The following is a 16,848-nucleotide window of genomic DNA, read 5'->3' as shown; positions in this document are numbered from 1 at the left end:
CATCATCCTTCCTCAGATGATTTACCAGCCCTAAACAAGCTGTGTTTTCCTCTTAATACTCTTAGCCACCTCTGGTATAACAAACAGTGTTACACAGCTATCTCCACCTTTATTACCCTCTTTCCTGAATAATCCCTATTTGTCTATACCAGAATTCCACTTATTGCTAAGACAAGAATAATACTGGGAGTGTTGGTTGTAAATTCCCAGGAAAGGGAATCTACTATGATGATACAATTCATTGCATGTTAGGAGTATAACTACTCAATACTGTAAGTTCTCTGAAAGAAGAGATAGTAGTGCCTTTGGATGGAATTGTGCTTTATTTTCTCTTACTTGTGGCTCCTGCCTAGTACAGAGCTGGAGTACTGGATCTTCTTTTCCCACCAGCTGATGGCTTTATTCTGAGGTAAAGGTCTGTGACTATCTGGCTACTGGATTGTCCAGAAGTCTGGAGGTACATTTATGCTGCAGCTGTCATGTTTATGAAGATCTACACTGCCCTGAAGCGTTTTGCAAATTCATTAAACAGCATATTTAAAAATCAGAGTAAATATAACTCAATTATGGGACAGTTTATGCACCCACTGTGACCTGAACTATCTGCCCAGAGTCCAAAGGATTCCCCATTCTCTATGCGCAGTGATGCTCTTTAAAATCTGAAAGATAAGAATTGGTCCTACTATAAACTTCTTCAAATGCCTGGTGTCTTCTACACCTACTTCATTTTAGTATCTCAGCACATACACCTCCTAAATATTTTAAGTATCATAGGAGCCCAGAGGGTAGGTCGATGCTCCCATCTGTCTTGTGAGATGTAGCATGACTTTGCCAAGGTGATGTAAGTAATGTACCCAAAAATGGAGCTCACTGCCATTGTTTCAGTCCTTTTTCCTTTAAAAAGACTCTTAGCTGTTAACTTACCTGATGAAAGCCAGTTTAGGGAGTTAAGATTGTGATTGTTGAGGGCCAAACCTTGTGTGGTCCATAGACACAGTGTCAGCAGAGTTTCTCCTAAACAAAATTGTTCCCTTTCACAGAACTCATGACTATAAGAAACTGTTAGGAACCACTGGCTGCCTCCCCACGGCAAGGGGCTGTGAGTTGGCAGGTAGCTCTGTGTGGAGTCCAGTGACTTGGGTGTCACAAGAAGCACTTCTGAGTGAGAGGATCCAGCCTTGATCTGGAAACCAAGAGACGATAGTCTGCTTCCATCCGCAGTCTGTCTTGCTGCTTCCGTACTTGCTCATGGAGCTTCTCTGGCCGTGTCTTGCCTCAATTCACCAACTACCTGTCCCTGCTGCCCGAGTCCTCACTGCCATTGCCCTGTAAAGGTTGGTGTGTTGTGCAGGTAGGCCACTCCTCAGGCTCCAGGGCTCACAGACCACATTGAGCTGCTAAAATCTGAACTGTTTCCTCCAGGTTTTGAGTACTGCTTTGGCTCTTTGCTCTGCATGTCCAGTTTTTCAACATAATTGTAAACATCTGGAGACACAAACTGAATTTGTAATCCCACTTTTGCTCATGTTATTTCTTCTGAAAGGATAAAACACATCAGTGGAGTGTGCTATCCCTCCCTGCCGCAGCAGTGGGCCAGGAGGTCGGGTGCACTCACCCATGCAGCCTCACTGCTGGAACCGCTGCCAGGCTCAGGCTTGTGGCTCTCTGGATGCATGTTTTCATTTCAGAGGTGTAGCTAGAACTTGTTGTCCGATCCTTTCTAGTTTTAGATTTATATATTGTCCATCTTCTTTTGTTTTCTTCTTTTTTCTTTTCCCGTTCCCTCCCTGCCCCAGCAGTAGGGGAGCGTGTTTTGGTTTGCTGTTCTTTTCACATGGCCTCGGATTGCCATTTGGATCATTCATTTTCTGCCAGTCTAATTTTGAAACTTTTATGTCCATCATTGATGATTCACACTCTAGATTTGATGGTATTTTCCTCTTTACAGATACTGTGGAGACCTGTCAGGAAGCCTAAACATTGATTGTGTACCTTACTGAGTGGCATAGCTGAGGGTGTAATTTAGGACACTGAAGAGAGAAGTAGTGGAGTTTGGTGAAATGAAAAAGCAGTAGTTCTCTTAGTGTCAGGCTATTTGCATGTGTGATTTGTTCCATTCTGCTTCTGAGTACGTGTTGCATGTGCTGTTCTTTGTGTCAGAAATAGTAGCAGAATAACCTCATGGTTACTAAGGTGATGAGAACCCCCTGTTCCCTTACCAATTCATGTAAATAAAGCATGGAATTTAATTTCACTCTGTGTTACAGCTCTTGCATCTGATAAAACAAATAATCTTCACATTCTTCTCTGCCAGAGAATTACATCTTTGTCTTACAGCTGTTTTTCATCTGTCTCAAAATACATTTATCTTTCTGATGAAATGCTTCTATTGCACATGATTGAGATTGAAGATTTGACACCCATAAGAGTTCCTCTTTTTGTTTTTCTATTGATACACAACTTACACATCGAGTCTGAAGCCCAGATTAATTTTTTAATCAAAGGAAGGAAGGTTCTTTTCTGATGGTGTATGAAAAAGCAATGTGGTAAATACACCAGTTTGCAAATGCAGGAAACCAGAAGATGAGTGGGTGAGATGCTTACCTGGTGAAAGGGTTCTGGATAAGAATTCTCACTGGCTTGGGAGTGCAGGTGGGAAACAAGAAATCCGAAGGAACTCTGACCACTGTGAAGCCCAGGCAACAGTACACCCCAGACCATCTTGACTTGGTAATGGGAAAAAAGAATCCGTATCAAGCTACTCAGCAGCTAATCAATCACCTGAGTCCACCAGGCTGGGCATGGAAGATGGTATCTCTTGTGTACATGAGGAGGAAGAAGAAACAGCTGGGGCATGGGATGGAATTGGCTTGAAATAAGGGGATCTATTGTAAGAGAAAGGCAGCATGTTAACTCTGTGCTATGGGCCTGCAGAATAGTGTTTCTGCCTTTTTATGCTACAAATTGTGAACAAATTAATATCTTAGCCATGTTAAAGTGATATCAAGTCATGGGTCACTTGCAAATATAGGTCGCCACAAGTAAGGTATTTGAGCCTAACAGCTATTTGGATAGCGAGACTTTCTATCCCAGCAGCCTACCTGCTCAGAGGAACAGCTCAGGGGGGTGAAGTGGGCAGCTGGCATAGTATACAGACACTTGAACCCGGAAACGAAAAGACAGCTGCTGGGTCTAATTTTAAACATAGGTCTTGATCAGATCCCTCCAGATCCTGGTTGTCCTGCTGCGGCAAAGGCATTAGTGAGAGTAGAGAGGCGTGAAGTTGAAGATACCAGTAAAAAAGCTTTTGTGAGAAGGGGAATCACCCTCGTTCCAATTATGGTATTCCCATTTTTCACAGTAAGTACTGCCAGCTTAAAGAAAACGTGAGTTGATACAGTTTCTGGAGGGTGCATGGCGTGAGGGGGCTCCCACAGGCAGCTCTTCTGGCTTGCTTCAGTGGGCAGCAGTCCCCAAAGCACAGGGACGGGCAGCTGCCCTGCAATTAGGAAACTCTGTAACAGAGGTGGGGGGGTTTCTAACACTTCAAAATGCTCTGTGGTTACGGGCCCAGTCACAAGATGATAATTCAGAGTCTTTACCTCAGGTGTCAGGAACGCCGCGGGCGTCAGGAGGGATCTGGACTGCCATCTTGTGGGGCTCTGACACTCTGGCAGTCTTTTTGTAAATTTTTTCTTTAGCAAGTACAAAAATAACCACCAGTAATGTCATAGGGACATAACTCTTCATTTAGCATTATCAAGTTAGACATGTTATTAATTCAGCAGCTGGTTAAGTACTTTCAAGTTTCTGGTTTGCTTTCAGAATGCTATTACCAAGTTGGTGTTTTTGCTTTAAAGAGCAACAGTGTCTTTCTGCTTTGTTATGACTAAGATGCTAAAATTAAGGGCTATGGAACTATTCCTGGTGTTCGTTCTCCTTAGGAAATTAGCTACCTACAGGGACCTGCAGTAGCTGTGGACATGTGGGATTGCTCCTCTGATATGAAGAACCTCCTCTGTTAGAACACTGTTAACCACATGATAGGTTTAGAAATAACAGCTTTGCTGGTTTATATCCTCCTCAAGAAAGTGAAATGTCCAAACTTTTTTAAATTATTTTTTTTAAGGACAGGAAACTTTGTGAAGTAAGAATAAAGAATAATTTTGGTTTATTATTGCAAAACTTTAAACCATAGCTTGACTTTACATTTACAGACCTTGGCTAGGCCAGCGAAGTTACTAAAATTTAATTGAATTCTTCTGAATAGGGTCTCTTTAGGCTGGTGTAAATTTCTAATCCAGAGAGACAGTCTAATTTAGTTAATGGTCACATGCAAGTGTGAGTGCAGTGTGCATTTGTCCTTCATTTTTCCTAAGGCAAAGTGGACAAACCAAAAAGATGTTTAAGATGGCACATAAAAATCTTTGTTGCGAAGCATTGTAAGTAGCCTGAAAAGATCCAGCAAGAGAGAGCAGTCAAAGAGCTGGAGTTGTGGGGCAGAGACTATAAATGGCCAAGCAAGAGGTCCCATTTCATTTAAGCACCCCTCTAATCTGACTTTCACTAGTGTCAGCACAGCTGGTATCAGATTTGTGGTGTATTTAAACTTCCAGCTCTCTTGGCTCCTATACAACTGGATGCTGTTGTTGATTTCTCTCAAAGGCTTTGAAATGACAGCTGCCAAGGATGGTTTATTTAAAACCTTCTATCCTGTGTTTGGTTATCTGTTCTCTCTAAACACACATTTTTGTCTGCATCTCCCATCTAATGCTTTTATTGTCAACAGGCAAGTTCAGAGTTACCTAAACTGCGAAAGGAAGACCAAAAAGCACGAAATGCCCTCTTGGCTGATATCCAGCAGGGAACGCGCCTGAGGAAAGTGACTCAAATCAACGACCGCAGTGCACCACAGATTGAAAGTAAGTGCTGCTCCTGGGAGAGCTTTGCTGAAGCCTCAGCTGCGGAGGCCAGCTGCACAGCTCTCACACTGAGGGGCAGTTTGGCTGTTCAGCAAAGCCTTGAGTCTTCAGATGGCTTCAGCGTGCAGAGAGAGGATGCTTTCTAAACTTGCATCCTGCACTAAGATCAATAACTATTAACCCTTCATAATGATCTGTAACTGGATGTCACCTTACCAGGCATTCCTTGTCCAAAAAATACCACAGCTGATGAAATCCTTGAGAATTTTTCAATAAAATAATGAAGTGGGAATGTTTGACTCTCACACAAGAACCATTCTTTACTAAATAAAAATAACAAAAAGCCATCCAAACAATCTGGAAGCATAGGTTTGGTGCTGCCTAACAGCAAGGTGAGAGCAGAGCAGCAGTGTGTGTGTGCGCCAGGCAGGACGCAGGGAGTACCGGCAGATACAGCATCAGCAGCAACTTCCTTTGTAGAGCCGGCTTAGAGAGGGCAAAAGCTGCTCCTGCCTGCGTTTGTCAGTGCCAAACCCCAGCAGTCTCAGAGCAAGGATGAAATGACTTTCTGATACACCCTTGTTTTTTTGTTCTCTTTAACAGAGCCCAAAGGAGGTAACAGAGATGGTGTTAATCCAGCTGTTAATAAAGGCAGCTCCCAGCAGCCTCTGGGAGGCTTATTTGCTGGTGGCTTTCCTGTTCTCAGACCAGCAGGCCAGAGGGACATGGCAGGTAAGGGCTTCATTCATATGAAGGAAGAGCTGGTGGGAACTGTGATCTTGGATAAAAGTACTTTGAGGTTAGCTTCAGTGACCGTCTTTTTAAAACTTTTATTTTTTTTTCCTGAACCCTTCATTTATGTAACCACAGAGAGCTCAATTAATAATTTTCTAGATCTCAGGGGCCTTATTCCTTAAAACGTAAATAATAAGCTATCTCCGCACCTGGTAGGAGATTGAACAGATTGTGCAAAGGAGACTTTTACCATTATTTTAAAGAAAACTTTTAATTGTGCCTGCAATAGAGGGTTGAAATCTGAGCCTTACCAACTTCAGCACCAATGGCAAAGAAAGTTTATTTCCTCCCCTCTGTGAGCATTTATTTCTGTGGTATTACAGGCTTGGGTGTTACTTTAAAGATTTGTGTTTATGTTTTTGCCCTTTGGATTTTATGAAGTGCAGCTTTGATCCAGCAAGGTGATTTACTGACCTGAAAGAGGTACTGGTTGGGTCAAAAAGACAGAAAGAAACCATGTGTGGGAGCCCTACTGCTGCTTCCACCTCAGTAAGTGCCAGCATGAAGGAGGGGTGACTTTTACAGTACCAGCCTTGGGCACTACTGGCAGCTGGTGCCTGCTCAGGCTGCACGGAGCAAAGCATTTGCAGGGACGGGCAGACCTTGGCTCCACGATGGCAGGGACAGGCAGATCTTGGCTCCACGATGGCAGGGACAGGCAGATCTTGGCTCCACGATGGCAGGGACAGGCAGACCTTGGCTCCACGATGGCAGGGACAGGCAGACCTTGGCTCCACGTTTGCAGGGAAGCACCCTCTCCTTAAACTGTTTAGTTTTTCAGAAACTGAGTAGGGAGGGCAGCTGGGTCTCCCAGCAGAGCAAGTCTTCATCTAAACAAGCTAAGTCCCTGCAGCCCACTGGAATACACCACCTGGCAAGCTCTGTTACACCAGGGACAGCCTGTGGGGTATGAGATGTTTGGGAGCGTTTCTCACTCAGTAACCGCCGGGGAGGGGAGAGAGCCTGCTCATCGCGCTGCCTCGGCTGAGGAGCGGGAAGGAAACGCTGACAATAATATAAGGTACTTGTCTTTCAGGAGCGAGGCCAGGGCAGCTTCCCGGCGTGCGGGCAGCGGCCCCCCGGACCTCCGTCCCGGCGAACGGCGGCAGCACAAAGGCGGGCGGCAGCCCCTCGCCGCCAGCCGAAGGCCCCCGGGCCGCCATCCCTCCGGAGCCGCCCGGCAGCTGCCGCGCCGGGGCCGGCCCCAGCCGCCCCAGCCTGCCCGCGCCGCCGCCGCCGCCGCCCGCCTCCGCCAAACCCGCGCTCACCTTCCCGCCGCCGCCCCCTCTCCCGCCGCCCGCCGACTGCCCTCCCAGGGGGGTGTCCCCGGGCGCCGCCGCCCCGGTCCCGCTCCCTCCACCTCAGGCCGACAAACCCAAGTTTCCGGCGGGGCCCCCGCCGCCGCCCCCGTTGCCCCCGCTGCCCCCCTGCGGGTTCCCGGGCAAGACACCCGACTCGGCCGCCACCGCCGCCCCCCTGCCCTCCGAGGGCAGGGACTGCCCGCCCCCCGCGCCGCCCCCGCTGCCCCCCAGCAGGCTCTCCTTCCCGCCTGCCCTCGGCACCGCTGACGTGCCCCCTCCGCTGCCCCCCAAGTCCCCGCACCTGCTGTCGCAGCTCCACAAGCCCAGCAACATCCAGTCCCTGCCGCTGCCGCCCACCCCCGGCCTCCCGCAGCCCGCAGCGCTGGCCGACACCAGGAAGAAGAGGCCGGGCCGAGGCGCAGGTGAGACGGCTATGGATGCAGGGTGTTTGGCACCCTTTGGCTAGTGGGGACAGAGCACTGGCAGGCAGAGAACTCAGTGAGGGGGATAGAAAGCACAGGTGAGGGCCCTGGCATGGGAAGAATACCTGTAGGTTGCACGGTGTGTGATGAATGTGCAAGACCTCAGGCTCCTGCTGCAGGCCATATGGTTCACGGAGTCGCGCTGTAATTCTTGGAAGCAACACCTAGGACCACTGGGCTATTGGCATCGGTGTGTCTCTGGCACTGTGGTCACTGAGCTCAGGAGCTGTCTCAGGTAGGCAGTAAAGCCTTCACTACCACGTCCACCAGAACTGCAGTGGGCCCAGTGCCAGCCTGCCCACTGCTTCCCTCCACTCAGCCTGGAGCAACATTGGCAAGGGCTGGGAAACTGAGAATAAAACAAGGATTGGGCAGCTGCAGTGACAGATGAGCAAAGGCAAATACAGATGCAGCCCTCTGCTTTTCAACAGAGCTGGTACCTCCCACGATCCAGGTGGTAAGGCTAAAGGTTTCTCTGGCTCTTTAGGAAGTGGCGATGTTACCTAGTGTTTCCTGAGCAGATGGCAGAAGGAACTTCTATCAGACATCTCTGATACTATGAAGATAATTTTTTAAAGAGCCTAGATCTGCGTGGGTTTGAGAAACTGGAGACAGCTACTTATTAAGGAACATCTCAGGAGAATGTTCTGTACTCTGTATTTTAGCAGCCACATGTCAAGAGGAGGATTACTGGCTGCCTTTGCCAGCCATGGGAAAGGTCGCCAAGCACCACGTCAGGTGCTTCGTGGTGGTGATCAGTGCTGCCCAGGAACTGTCTGAGGAACTGTTGTCAAGATGCTTGTTTTTCATGGTGCCTCAATTTTTAGGTTTCCATGAAATTAGCCTGCCTTTCTCTTGGTTATCTAGAGAGATAAGTGGTTCTGAGAGGCTGCCCGGGCTCCCTCCTGCAGTTCCTGTGGTAGGTCTGCCCCAAAGGTTGAACCTTCGATGACTCTTGCAGCTCAGCAGTGAAATGCACAAGCGTCGCAGTAATTCCCTGCCAGGCTGCCAAAGCATCAGGGCGTTGGTCTCTATTTTAGAGATACCAGCTCGTGTGGTGGTTCAGTTCGGGGTTTTTCCCTTAAAGAAACTGCATGTTCTTGTGAAAGTGGAAGGACAGTCCTCCCCTCCAGCCAGGGACAAAGCCAACCTTCAGGGTGTCAGACTTTCCCTCGAACTTGCAAGCCCCAGCCCACGCCAATAGTTGATACTATTGGGTTGATGCTGTTCTTGCTGTACTGTACCCTTGATGCTGTAAATGCTGGGTCAGGCTTGCCAGCCAGCAGCCAGGACCGTGGCTGCGTTTGCCCCCCGTGCCGTGTCCCTGCTGACGGGGCGCTGTTCCTGTGCTGCCTCCACAGGCCCCGGTGCCGGGAAGCAGCTCACGCCGCCACAGCCGCCAGCCAGATCACCAACAACCGAGCTGACGAGCAAGTCTGGAGTCTCAGCCTGGGCCCATGACCCCCACCCACCGTTTAAGAATGGGAATATGCACATCATTGGTAATGTCATCTTAATTACCTCTCTTAGCCTCAGTTAATAACTGTAGTACTAAGGACTCTGTGTGTCTCAGGCCTCAAAACCTCCTTTGGGATTGTCTCATGGCAATAACAGATCCTTTAGAAACTAGACCCCTTAGATTTTTGTACAGCCCTGTGCAATGAGAGAAAAGACAGGCTTTTCCACAAAGGAAGCATGTGCTACCTGTATGATTGTTTGAGACTCAAAAGTTACTGTAGTGTGCTTCTGTTACTGTTCTTAAAACCAGCTCATGGACATTTGGTAGCTTCAATCCTCTAGAGCAAAGACCATGAATAACTACTTTTGTGACCTGACAAATTGGCCACTCACTGTTGCTTGTAGCTGAAGGGCTTGGCAACCCCCTAGCAACACCACTATTACCACAGTAGCATCAGTGCAGAAAACTGGCAGAACACTGAGAAGCTTGACTTCTGTTAGTAGCAGGCAGTGTTTGCAAAGGAGGCAGAAAAGCTGGGTGGCTCACAGAAGTACTCATGGAGATTGTACAGAATGAGCCACTACCAGGCTCATTCCAGGGGAAAATGAATCAGCATTTTATAATTTAAATGACCTGTGGCAATTTCTGTTTATTTTTTAAGTATCTATCAGTGACTAATGTTTATTTCTCTGAAACTTCACAGATGACTTTGAATCTAAATTTACTTTCCATTCTGTGGAGGATTTCCCCCCACCTGATGAATTCAAGCCATTTCACAAAACATATCCCAGCAAGATAGCTAGAGGTAAGTGTGTAAACATTGGAAGATCTGACAACTATCCTCAGGGTTAAAAACAGGGACTGAAAATGAAGAACAGAAACCAGCATTAACGTGAAGAATTGGGCTGCTAGCATAGGCACAGAGAGGAATAGGGTTTGTTACAGTGGTAACAGGGACCAAATATATGCTGAAAAGCATGTAATTAACAACTTTAAAGTCTTAATAGCTAAAAATGAAGTGATGTGGCTTGGCATGCAGTCTGTGTCCTTTAGGTGGTAGAATTTGCAGAGCCCTTGATGTTAAAAATGGTGATGTACAAACAGGCAGCTACTGAGTTGGGGTTTTTTTTCATGAACTTGTGAAATCACAAAAGACTGGATCCATCTCTTCCATCACGTGTTTTGATTTCAATCCTATGCGTGTTGTTTTACATACCTTAGTAACAAAGGGACTGAGTACCTGAACCTCATCAGGACAGTAGTGAATGACTGAACCTTGCTTTTATTTTTTCCCTCATTAACTTAGAAACTTGTTATCAGGTCACTCTTGTAGGAGCAGAAGTTCACCCATCCAGCTTTGACCTCATGCCCGTATTTTGCTTTTTATAAAACCCAGTCTTCTCTGTATTATTAGACCAACTGTTTATCTCTACTTTTTCATTAGGGTTTTGGGCTCTTTTGTTTCCATGCCCAGGTACTTTGTGTGACTTTTCATAACAGCCTCAGTCAATCTAAATTATCTGTTTTATTATTTGATCAAAGACTTTTTACTGAAGGGCTACAGAGCATAAGAAATGTATATATCTCCCAGTTCAAGGGTAGGAGAAAAATGCAGTATCCCTGCTGTAGAACTGCATCCAAAATACGTATCCTCTCATTAAACCTTTCATGTCTATTTGCAGATCCCTCTAGAAACCCTCCGTTAAGAACACATGTGAGATGAGAAGAGTCTCCTGGTGCTCTCTGGATTAGTATTAAGGAACATCATCAAGAGAACATACACAACATGAGGGTCCCTATTACAGTGATAGGCATTATATTTGAATTGCAAGTACTGCAATGTTCACATTTCTGTAAATGGGAGAAGAGCTGTACATGAGACCTTTTGAACTGGCCCTCGTACTACAGGGACGTTAGTATGGGCTTTTAAATTATTGTATATAGGTGGGTATTTTTTAAGTAAAGCAGCATACAATTTAAATTCTTTGTATTGTTGAAACAATTCTCTTTCTTATCACATGTTACCTCAGGATACTTTTTATGCATTATATGCCTGTCGTTCATTTTTGCCTTTCCACCATCATTTTAAAGTATTTTGGAAATTCTCTAGTTGTTATTCAGATGTTTTTCAATGAACAATCAGAAACTAATGTGCTACCTTTAGTCTTCCTGTGTTTCTTCACTTTGTGTTCTGCCTGTCCTCAGACAGCAGCAGAATGTCACTTTCATGAATAGGCGGGCCCACAACCCTTCTCAAGCATGAAGCTGGAAGGAGATGATAAGCTGCTGTGGCTGCTGTTGAGCCTACATCCTATTGACTACAGACCCTTATAGGTTAGTCTTAAGAAGCCCAGCTGGGTAGGGTGGTCAAGGACTTGACTAAGACAACCGACCTTTTCCAAATGAGAGGAAAACAAAGTTGTTCTGCTCTGAGCAAAAAAAAGAAAAATAGCATATGTGAATACAGCAGCCATGCAGTGTGTGTGTGTGTGGGCACAAGGCCTGGCTTTCCTGCTGCCAAAGTGGGTATTTACCATCTGTGTGACAGTGTTATTACCTAGCAATGAGGAGGCCTTTGGATGAGGGGTCCCATACCTACATTTTAATCAGGCAACTAGAGCTACTATTGTTCACTCACAGCAGCAGTGAGGGCTCCATTCTCCAGAATATACTACATGGGACAAGCAATCCCCAAAGTTGAAAACAGTAACAACCTATCAGTAGACAAGCCTCGAGCTTCTGCTTTTAATAGGGGAACTGAGCTAAGGTCTTTGGATCACACATGTTTAGATCTGGTCATATCTGTTTCCAGCAAAAATTATTATCCTTAATCTTGTGCATTTGAGTGCATTAATAGCAGTGTTACCAGCCAGTCAAGGGACATGATCCTTTCCCTCTGCTCAGCACTGATGAGGCCCCTCATGACAAAGGGGACATTGAGGTGCTGGAGTGTATCCAGAGATAGGCAACGAAGCTCGTGAGGGGTCTGGAGCACAAGCCTGAAGAGGAGTGGCTGAGGGAGCTGATGATGTTTAGCCTGGAGGAGGCTGAGAGGAGACATGATCACTCTTTACAACTACCTGAAAGGGGATTGTAGTGACGTGGGGGGTCAGTCTCTTCTCACAAGTAGCAAGCGATAGGACAAGAGGAAATGGCCTCAAGTTCCACTGCAGGACATTTGGATCGGAGATTAGGAAGACCTTCACTGAAAGGGTTGTCAAGCACTGGAACAGGCCCAGGGTAGGGCTTGAATCACCATCCCTGCAGGTACCTGAGACACATAAATGTAGTGCTTAGGGACATAGTTTAGTGGTGGGCTGGGCCATGCTGTGTTCTTTTCCAGCCTACATGATTCTGTGATTCACCAGCTTGAAAAAGTGCTCTGCTGTTGCAGGGTAACAGCCAGGTTAGCTGGTGCTAACAGCCAGGTTAGCTGGCGCTAACAGCCAGGTTAGCTGGCGCTAACAGCCAGGCTCTCTACAGTTAGGGAATTCATTTATATAAGTGCCATAAATTCCCCCCGGCTGCAGTGACACTACAGATCAGAGGTGAAGATCCTTCCCCATGGCCTACCTTGGAATGAAATGAAACTGTTTCGAAAACACAGGTAACTGTATCTTTGTGTATCTCTGCTTTTCTCTTAGTTCTTGCAACACCTCAGTTACGCTGTAACTCCTACTGCCACAGCTATGCATGCCCATGGTAGGAGATGCTGTAAGCCTAAGCAGATCTTCACCTCTAGGGCTCTCAGAAAGCATCAGTAGTCCTTTCCTAGCCTATTACGGTACCTTGCTGTGCAGTGCATATGAAGAAGAAAAAAAGTGATGCTCTGAGCAATACTTTATCGCTGTCATTATTCTAGTTACTTGATAAACATGCATGAATGTAGTAAATAAGCAGGAGTCAGTATATACATTGCTTCTCAGACAACTGGAAAGTTTAATATTGCTTTGGAGAATATTTTGTTATAGTACTATTAAAGGTGACTTACTGTTCACTCTTATTTGTTCTGGAATTTTTATACTGCTCTGTATTAAGTAGTTTTTAAAATTCTTATGAAGGTACTTAATACTGGAATACCTGCCAGAAGGTGTCTAATGGAGAAAAAAAAGGACTCCTGTTTTAATTATGATTAGGAGTATTTTGGAAGCAAACATCATCTTTCAGGGATTAAAAAGCCTGTGCATCTTCGCCAGCGTTGCTGAAATGTTATCTCCACATATACAAGATTGTTGTTTGGGATCCACCGAAGCTGCCAAAGTTGCTGTTACCTGGAGACACAGGGAATCCCAGTGGCTGTCACCCAGGGGCAGTTGGTTGCATTAGCCCTACTCCATACTTCCACTGAGCACAGCTATACTCAAGGCCACTGGAAAGGGTAAGGCCACAGGCTTGCTCTGGTTTCTCAGACTTGCAGGACTAGGGATTGTACTCAAGCATGGTGCTATGGCACAGTTGGTTTGGGTTTTTTTAAATGCACTATACAGCTCAAGCAAAAGCAACATACTACTAAGAGATTACTACCTGCGTCACTGTGCTCAAAACAGTTTATTAGTTCTGTCATATAAGCAGTTGCAAATAAGGACATAAATCCCCACAAGATAATTGCAAGTGTTGGTTTCTTCTTTTGTGTGAAACAGGCAAAGATACGTTATGTTTTTAGCGGGAAAACTCTTCTCTCATCTTGCCTCCTTCTTAGCTCTCAAAAGTTAGAGATCGAGTTATGCAAAATGCTGTGTGAAGTGGTACATTCTAATTTCAGCCCTCTGGCTGGGGCAATAATTTTATCCCTCTCTTCCCCTTGTTCACAAATATCCTGCTTTTCCTATGAGGATGCAAAGTGCTCAGCAACCAACACCTTACAGAAGCATCTTTGAAGTTCAACACAGTTTGTGTTAAGTGTACTCTTGATTTAGAAGTCTTTTCATTCTAGGTACCCTTTCCTTCCCAAAGGGGATTCATTTCCTGGGATGTCCATTTCCAGCAGTTGTCAAACACACACTGCTCTTTCAGCTGGCTTCATCCAGCACAATACTCTCTAAAAGGGAGTCTGTTCTGCGCAGTCCCTATGCTGGCTAGGTAGACAGAAGCTAAGTTTTAGTGTTTACTTGCCTATTTTCTCCTTCCCTTGTCTCCAGTTTCAGAAGACCTAGGCCCAGGAGATGTTCCTGTAATAGAGAGCATGGGAGAGGTGTATTGTGAATGGGAAGATACGAGGTAGGCCGTATGAGAAAATTCCTTCCTGTTTTCTGTAAATGGAAAGGCCTGGTGTCCTGTACAATTGTGAGCTGGCATAGAAGGCAACAGCAAAGTAATGAAGCTGAACGGAACAACCTTCTATAAAAAAAAAACGCAAGAAGGCAGCGTGCCAATGGGCCAGTGACCATTTCCCTTATGCACCACTCCTACAGGTTCAAGTTGAGGTGTTGCTGCCTTATAAGGAGCTTTTATTTCATCAATACAGAAGTCTGCAGTTCTTCACCATCCCCTTCCCTGAACAGACAACGATTTTTAACCACCTACCAACTTTCACATATTAAAGATGTGGAATTCTTGACTGAACCTCCTGTTAAAAATCCCAGCTGTCTTCACAGGCCACAGGAAGCAGTGGTTAATTCTTAAAGTGTTTGCCCTATCTCACTTCTAGAAGAAGAAAATACATGACAAGCAGGTCTGCCCAACATGCTGCAGAACTGCACGGGACCCAGGGAACGCAACACAGGTGACTGTAAAGCAGAGCAGCTGGTAACTCATGGGTACATACGAGATCCCGCAGCCATGGACACTCACCACGGATCACTAGGAACTGTGCAGCTGCACAAAGGCCGAAAGAGGCTCAAGAGTTGGGTTATTGATCAATGTCCAGCATCTGCTCCCTCAACAACCTCCAAATGTGTAGCCTGTACGTAAACACAAGACCTTACTGCTGTCACCTGAAGAAGCAGCAGGTGCTGCAGAAGCACCTGCTGTGTAGTGCCCAGGCTGGCCCCGTGCTGCAGCTGCTACAGGCACAGCTTCCCACAGATGGTGCAGCTGAAGACAAAGCTTAACCAGGGGCCCTCATTCTGGTAACGTGCACAGGCATCATGTCAACCACTGAGGTATGTAATGTACCCAAACGAGGCCAGTACAGCAAGGTCAAGAACCAGGACTTGCTTTTCTGCCCCTCAAAACTGGGCCTTCAGCTCTACCATTCTGGGTATGAATCAGCAAGAAGAATGCCAGTCAGCTTTGCTGTGAGCCTAGTTCTGAGCAACAGAGGAAAAACCCGATTGCTTTCAATGACAATATGGCAGTTTACCTGATGAAGTTAATATCTTTGCTTTAATTGGTTGCCCAACATACATATTTAAACATTCTGTACTAAATCAGCCAGCATGCACACAGGAATCGGACCAGTCAGTGACTTTCTCCTTTCACTATATACATACACAAACAGGAACACCACGAGATCGGACAAAGGAAAGCAATTTGTTAACCGGATACAGCTAGCAAGGAACATTTTTTTCCTCTACAAATGTTTTTCCTGCAAATTCATAAGTGTGAAGACTTTCTTTCAAGGCTTGAAGAACTTTGCAGTCTTCCAGTGACAAGGCTAAAAATAGCCACTGTAGCTGAAATGAGATAAAATCCATTTAAAATCCATTCCAAGCAAGAGTGAAATTGAAAAAAAAACCCCAAATTTGCCTGCAGTGTAGCATAGGGAAAGGGACTTTGGAGACAATCCAAGCAGATGCACTAAGGTAGAAAGGCAGCTTTGGACCCAATTCTGAACACCCTTAGCTTAGTGTGAAGGAGGAGGATCAGAATGGGATCCAACATTTCACATTCACTGATAGCTGGTGCCAGAAACTCGGTATCTGAAGAACTGAAGTGTTTGCTTACTTTATTTGAAGAACTTTAGCTCTGTGTCAACACAGTCATAGAAAAGATCCACTACTTCGGCAGGATCCAGAATCTCTGTACGAGTAAGCAGATCTTCCATTGCTTCTAAGCCTTGTTTTTCAAGGTCTAACATAATCCTCATCAGTTTCTGGCCTTTATCCTAGAAGCATGAAACAACCAAACTTAATTAACCAGCAAACAGGCTCCTTAAAGCATTTTACTGTGCTCCGCTGTTAAGGAGATCTTTTCAACTCTTTTAAAATGAGAAAGCCTTTTAAGTACAAGCTATTTCTGTTAACAGTTTTCTGGATGGTCAAAGGCTAGAAGGAATAGTGCTGGACACTTTATGCATTAGGAAAAATAACCAAGAAGGAGCTGCCAGGAGCAGAGGAGGAAGACGGAGCGAAAGATGGATAGAGGAAAATGGTATAAGGCTTGTACACAGGATAAAGAGCTAATGCAACATCTTCAGCCGGTAAACTCACAAGTGAAGCCACATGAGAAGATGAGAAGCCCCAAGGATTGTATAAATCATGGTATGTACATAGGTACATACTCTGATCATCACCTGCAAGATGATGTATAATGTAACAGCATTAAGACTCCAGATCCCAGAGAAGGCTTTCTGTGTTCTTGTGACTTCCCTTTGTATTTCTGGGCAGGAAATTCCTTCCTGAAAGTGGTGTCACTTTGTTTTATCCAGATGTTACTTAAATAAAGTTTTGGGGTTTGGGGTGCGTTTTTTGTTTGGGGCTTTTTTTTGGTTGTGTAATTGGTTTGGTTTTCTTTTGAATAGCAGAAGTGCTGTTTGATTTGCTTGCAGCTTTCCAAATTGAATTCCAGGGGGAAAAAAAGGCATTTAGAATGAGTGACGGTTCTGAGCTTGCCAGGATTTATACCAGCATTTCTGCAGAAGGAGTGCCTAAGCTAAGGTTTAGGCTCTCAGGTGGGCAATTTTTTACTGCATGAAGCCTGACTAAAAGCTCCATTTCCTTCTCTGCCTT

The 16,848-nt window shown here is 45.6% G+C and overlaps 2 protein-coding genes across 4 annotated transcripts in view; one reads left to right on the top strand and one right to left on the bottom strand.

Moving 5' to 3' along the window:
• The window catches only part of WIPF3 (WAS/WASL interacting protein family member 3), a 35,128-nt gene extending 22,246 nt beyond the window's left edge, over positions 1-12,882 (top strand). Inside the window, exons 3-9 of one of the 2 annotated variants that reach the window (XR_009818785.1) lie at positions 4,790-4,922; positions 5,526-5,654; positions 6,754-7,440; positions 8,862-9,002; positions 9,663-9,764; positions 10,642-12,387; positions 12,432-12,882. Coding sequence is in view for 1 of the 2 variants with exons in the window: in XM_061996745.1 (XP_061852729.1) it covers positions 4,790-4,922; positions 5,526-5,654; positions 6,754-7,440; positions 8,862-9,002; positions 9,663-9,764; positions 10,642-10,682 (1,233 nt within the window). In the remaining variant the exon portion in view is untranslated. Of the gene's footprint in view, positions 1-4,789; positions 4,923-5,525; positions 5,655-6,753; positions 7,441-8,861; positions 9,003-9,662; positions 9,765-10,641 lie in introns of both variants that reach the window. The other variant, XM_061996745.1, reaches the window with a different exon arrangement.
• A 2,529-nt stretch (positions 12,883-15,411) lies between these two features.
• Positions 15,412-16,848, bottom strand: part of SCRN1 (secernin 1) — a 37,737-nt gene continuing 36,300 nt past the window's right edge. For both annotated transcript variants that reach the window (XM_061996547.1, XM_061996548.1), the window contains 2 exons: positions 15,845-16,004; positions 15,412-15,573 (listed from right to left, as the gene is read on the bottom strand). In XM_061996547.1, the coding sequence (XP_061852531.1) occupies positions 15,846-16,004 (159 nt within the window). In that variant the 3' untranslated portion in view covers positions 15,412-15,573; position 15,845. The remainder of the gene's footprint in view (positions 15,574-15,844; positions 16,005-16,848) is intronic.

Source organism: Colius striatus, chromosome 5 (assembly GCF_028858725.1).
Source record: "Colius striatus isolate bColStr4 chromosome 5, bColStr4.1.hap1, whole genome shotgun sequence".
NCBI lineage: Eukaryota > Metazoa > Chordata > Aves > Coliiformes > Coliidae > Colius > Colius striatus.
Note: the sequence above shows the minus strand (reverse complement) of the source record. Positions and strands in the feature narration are given on the sequence as shown.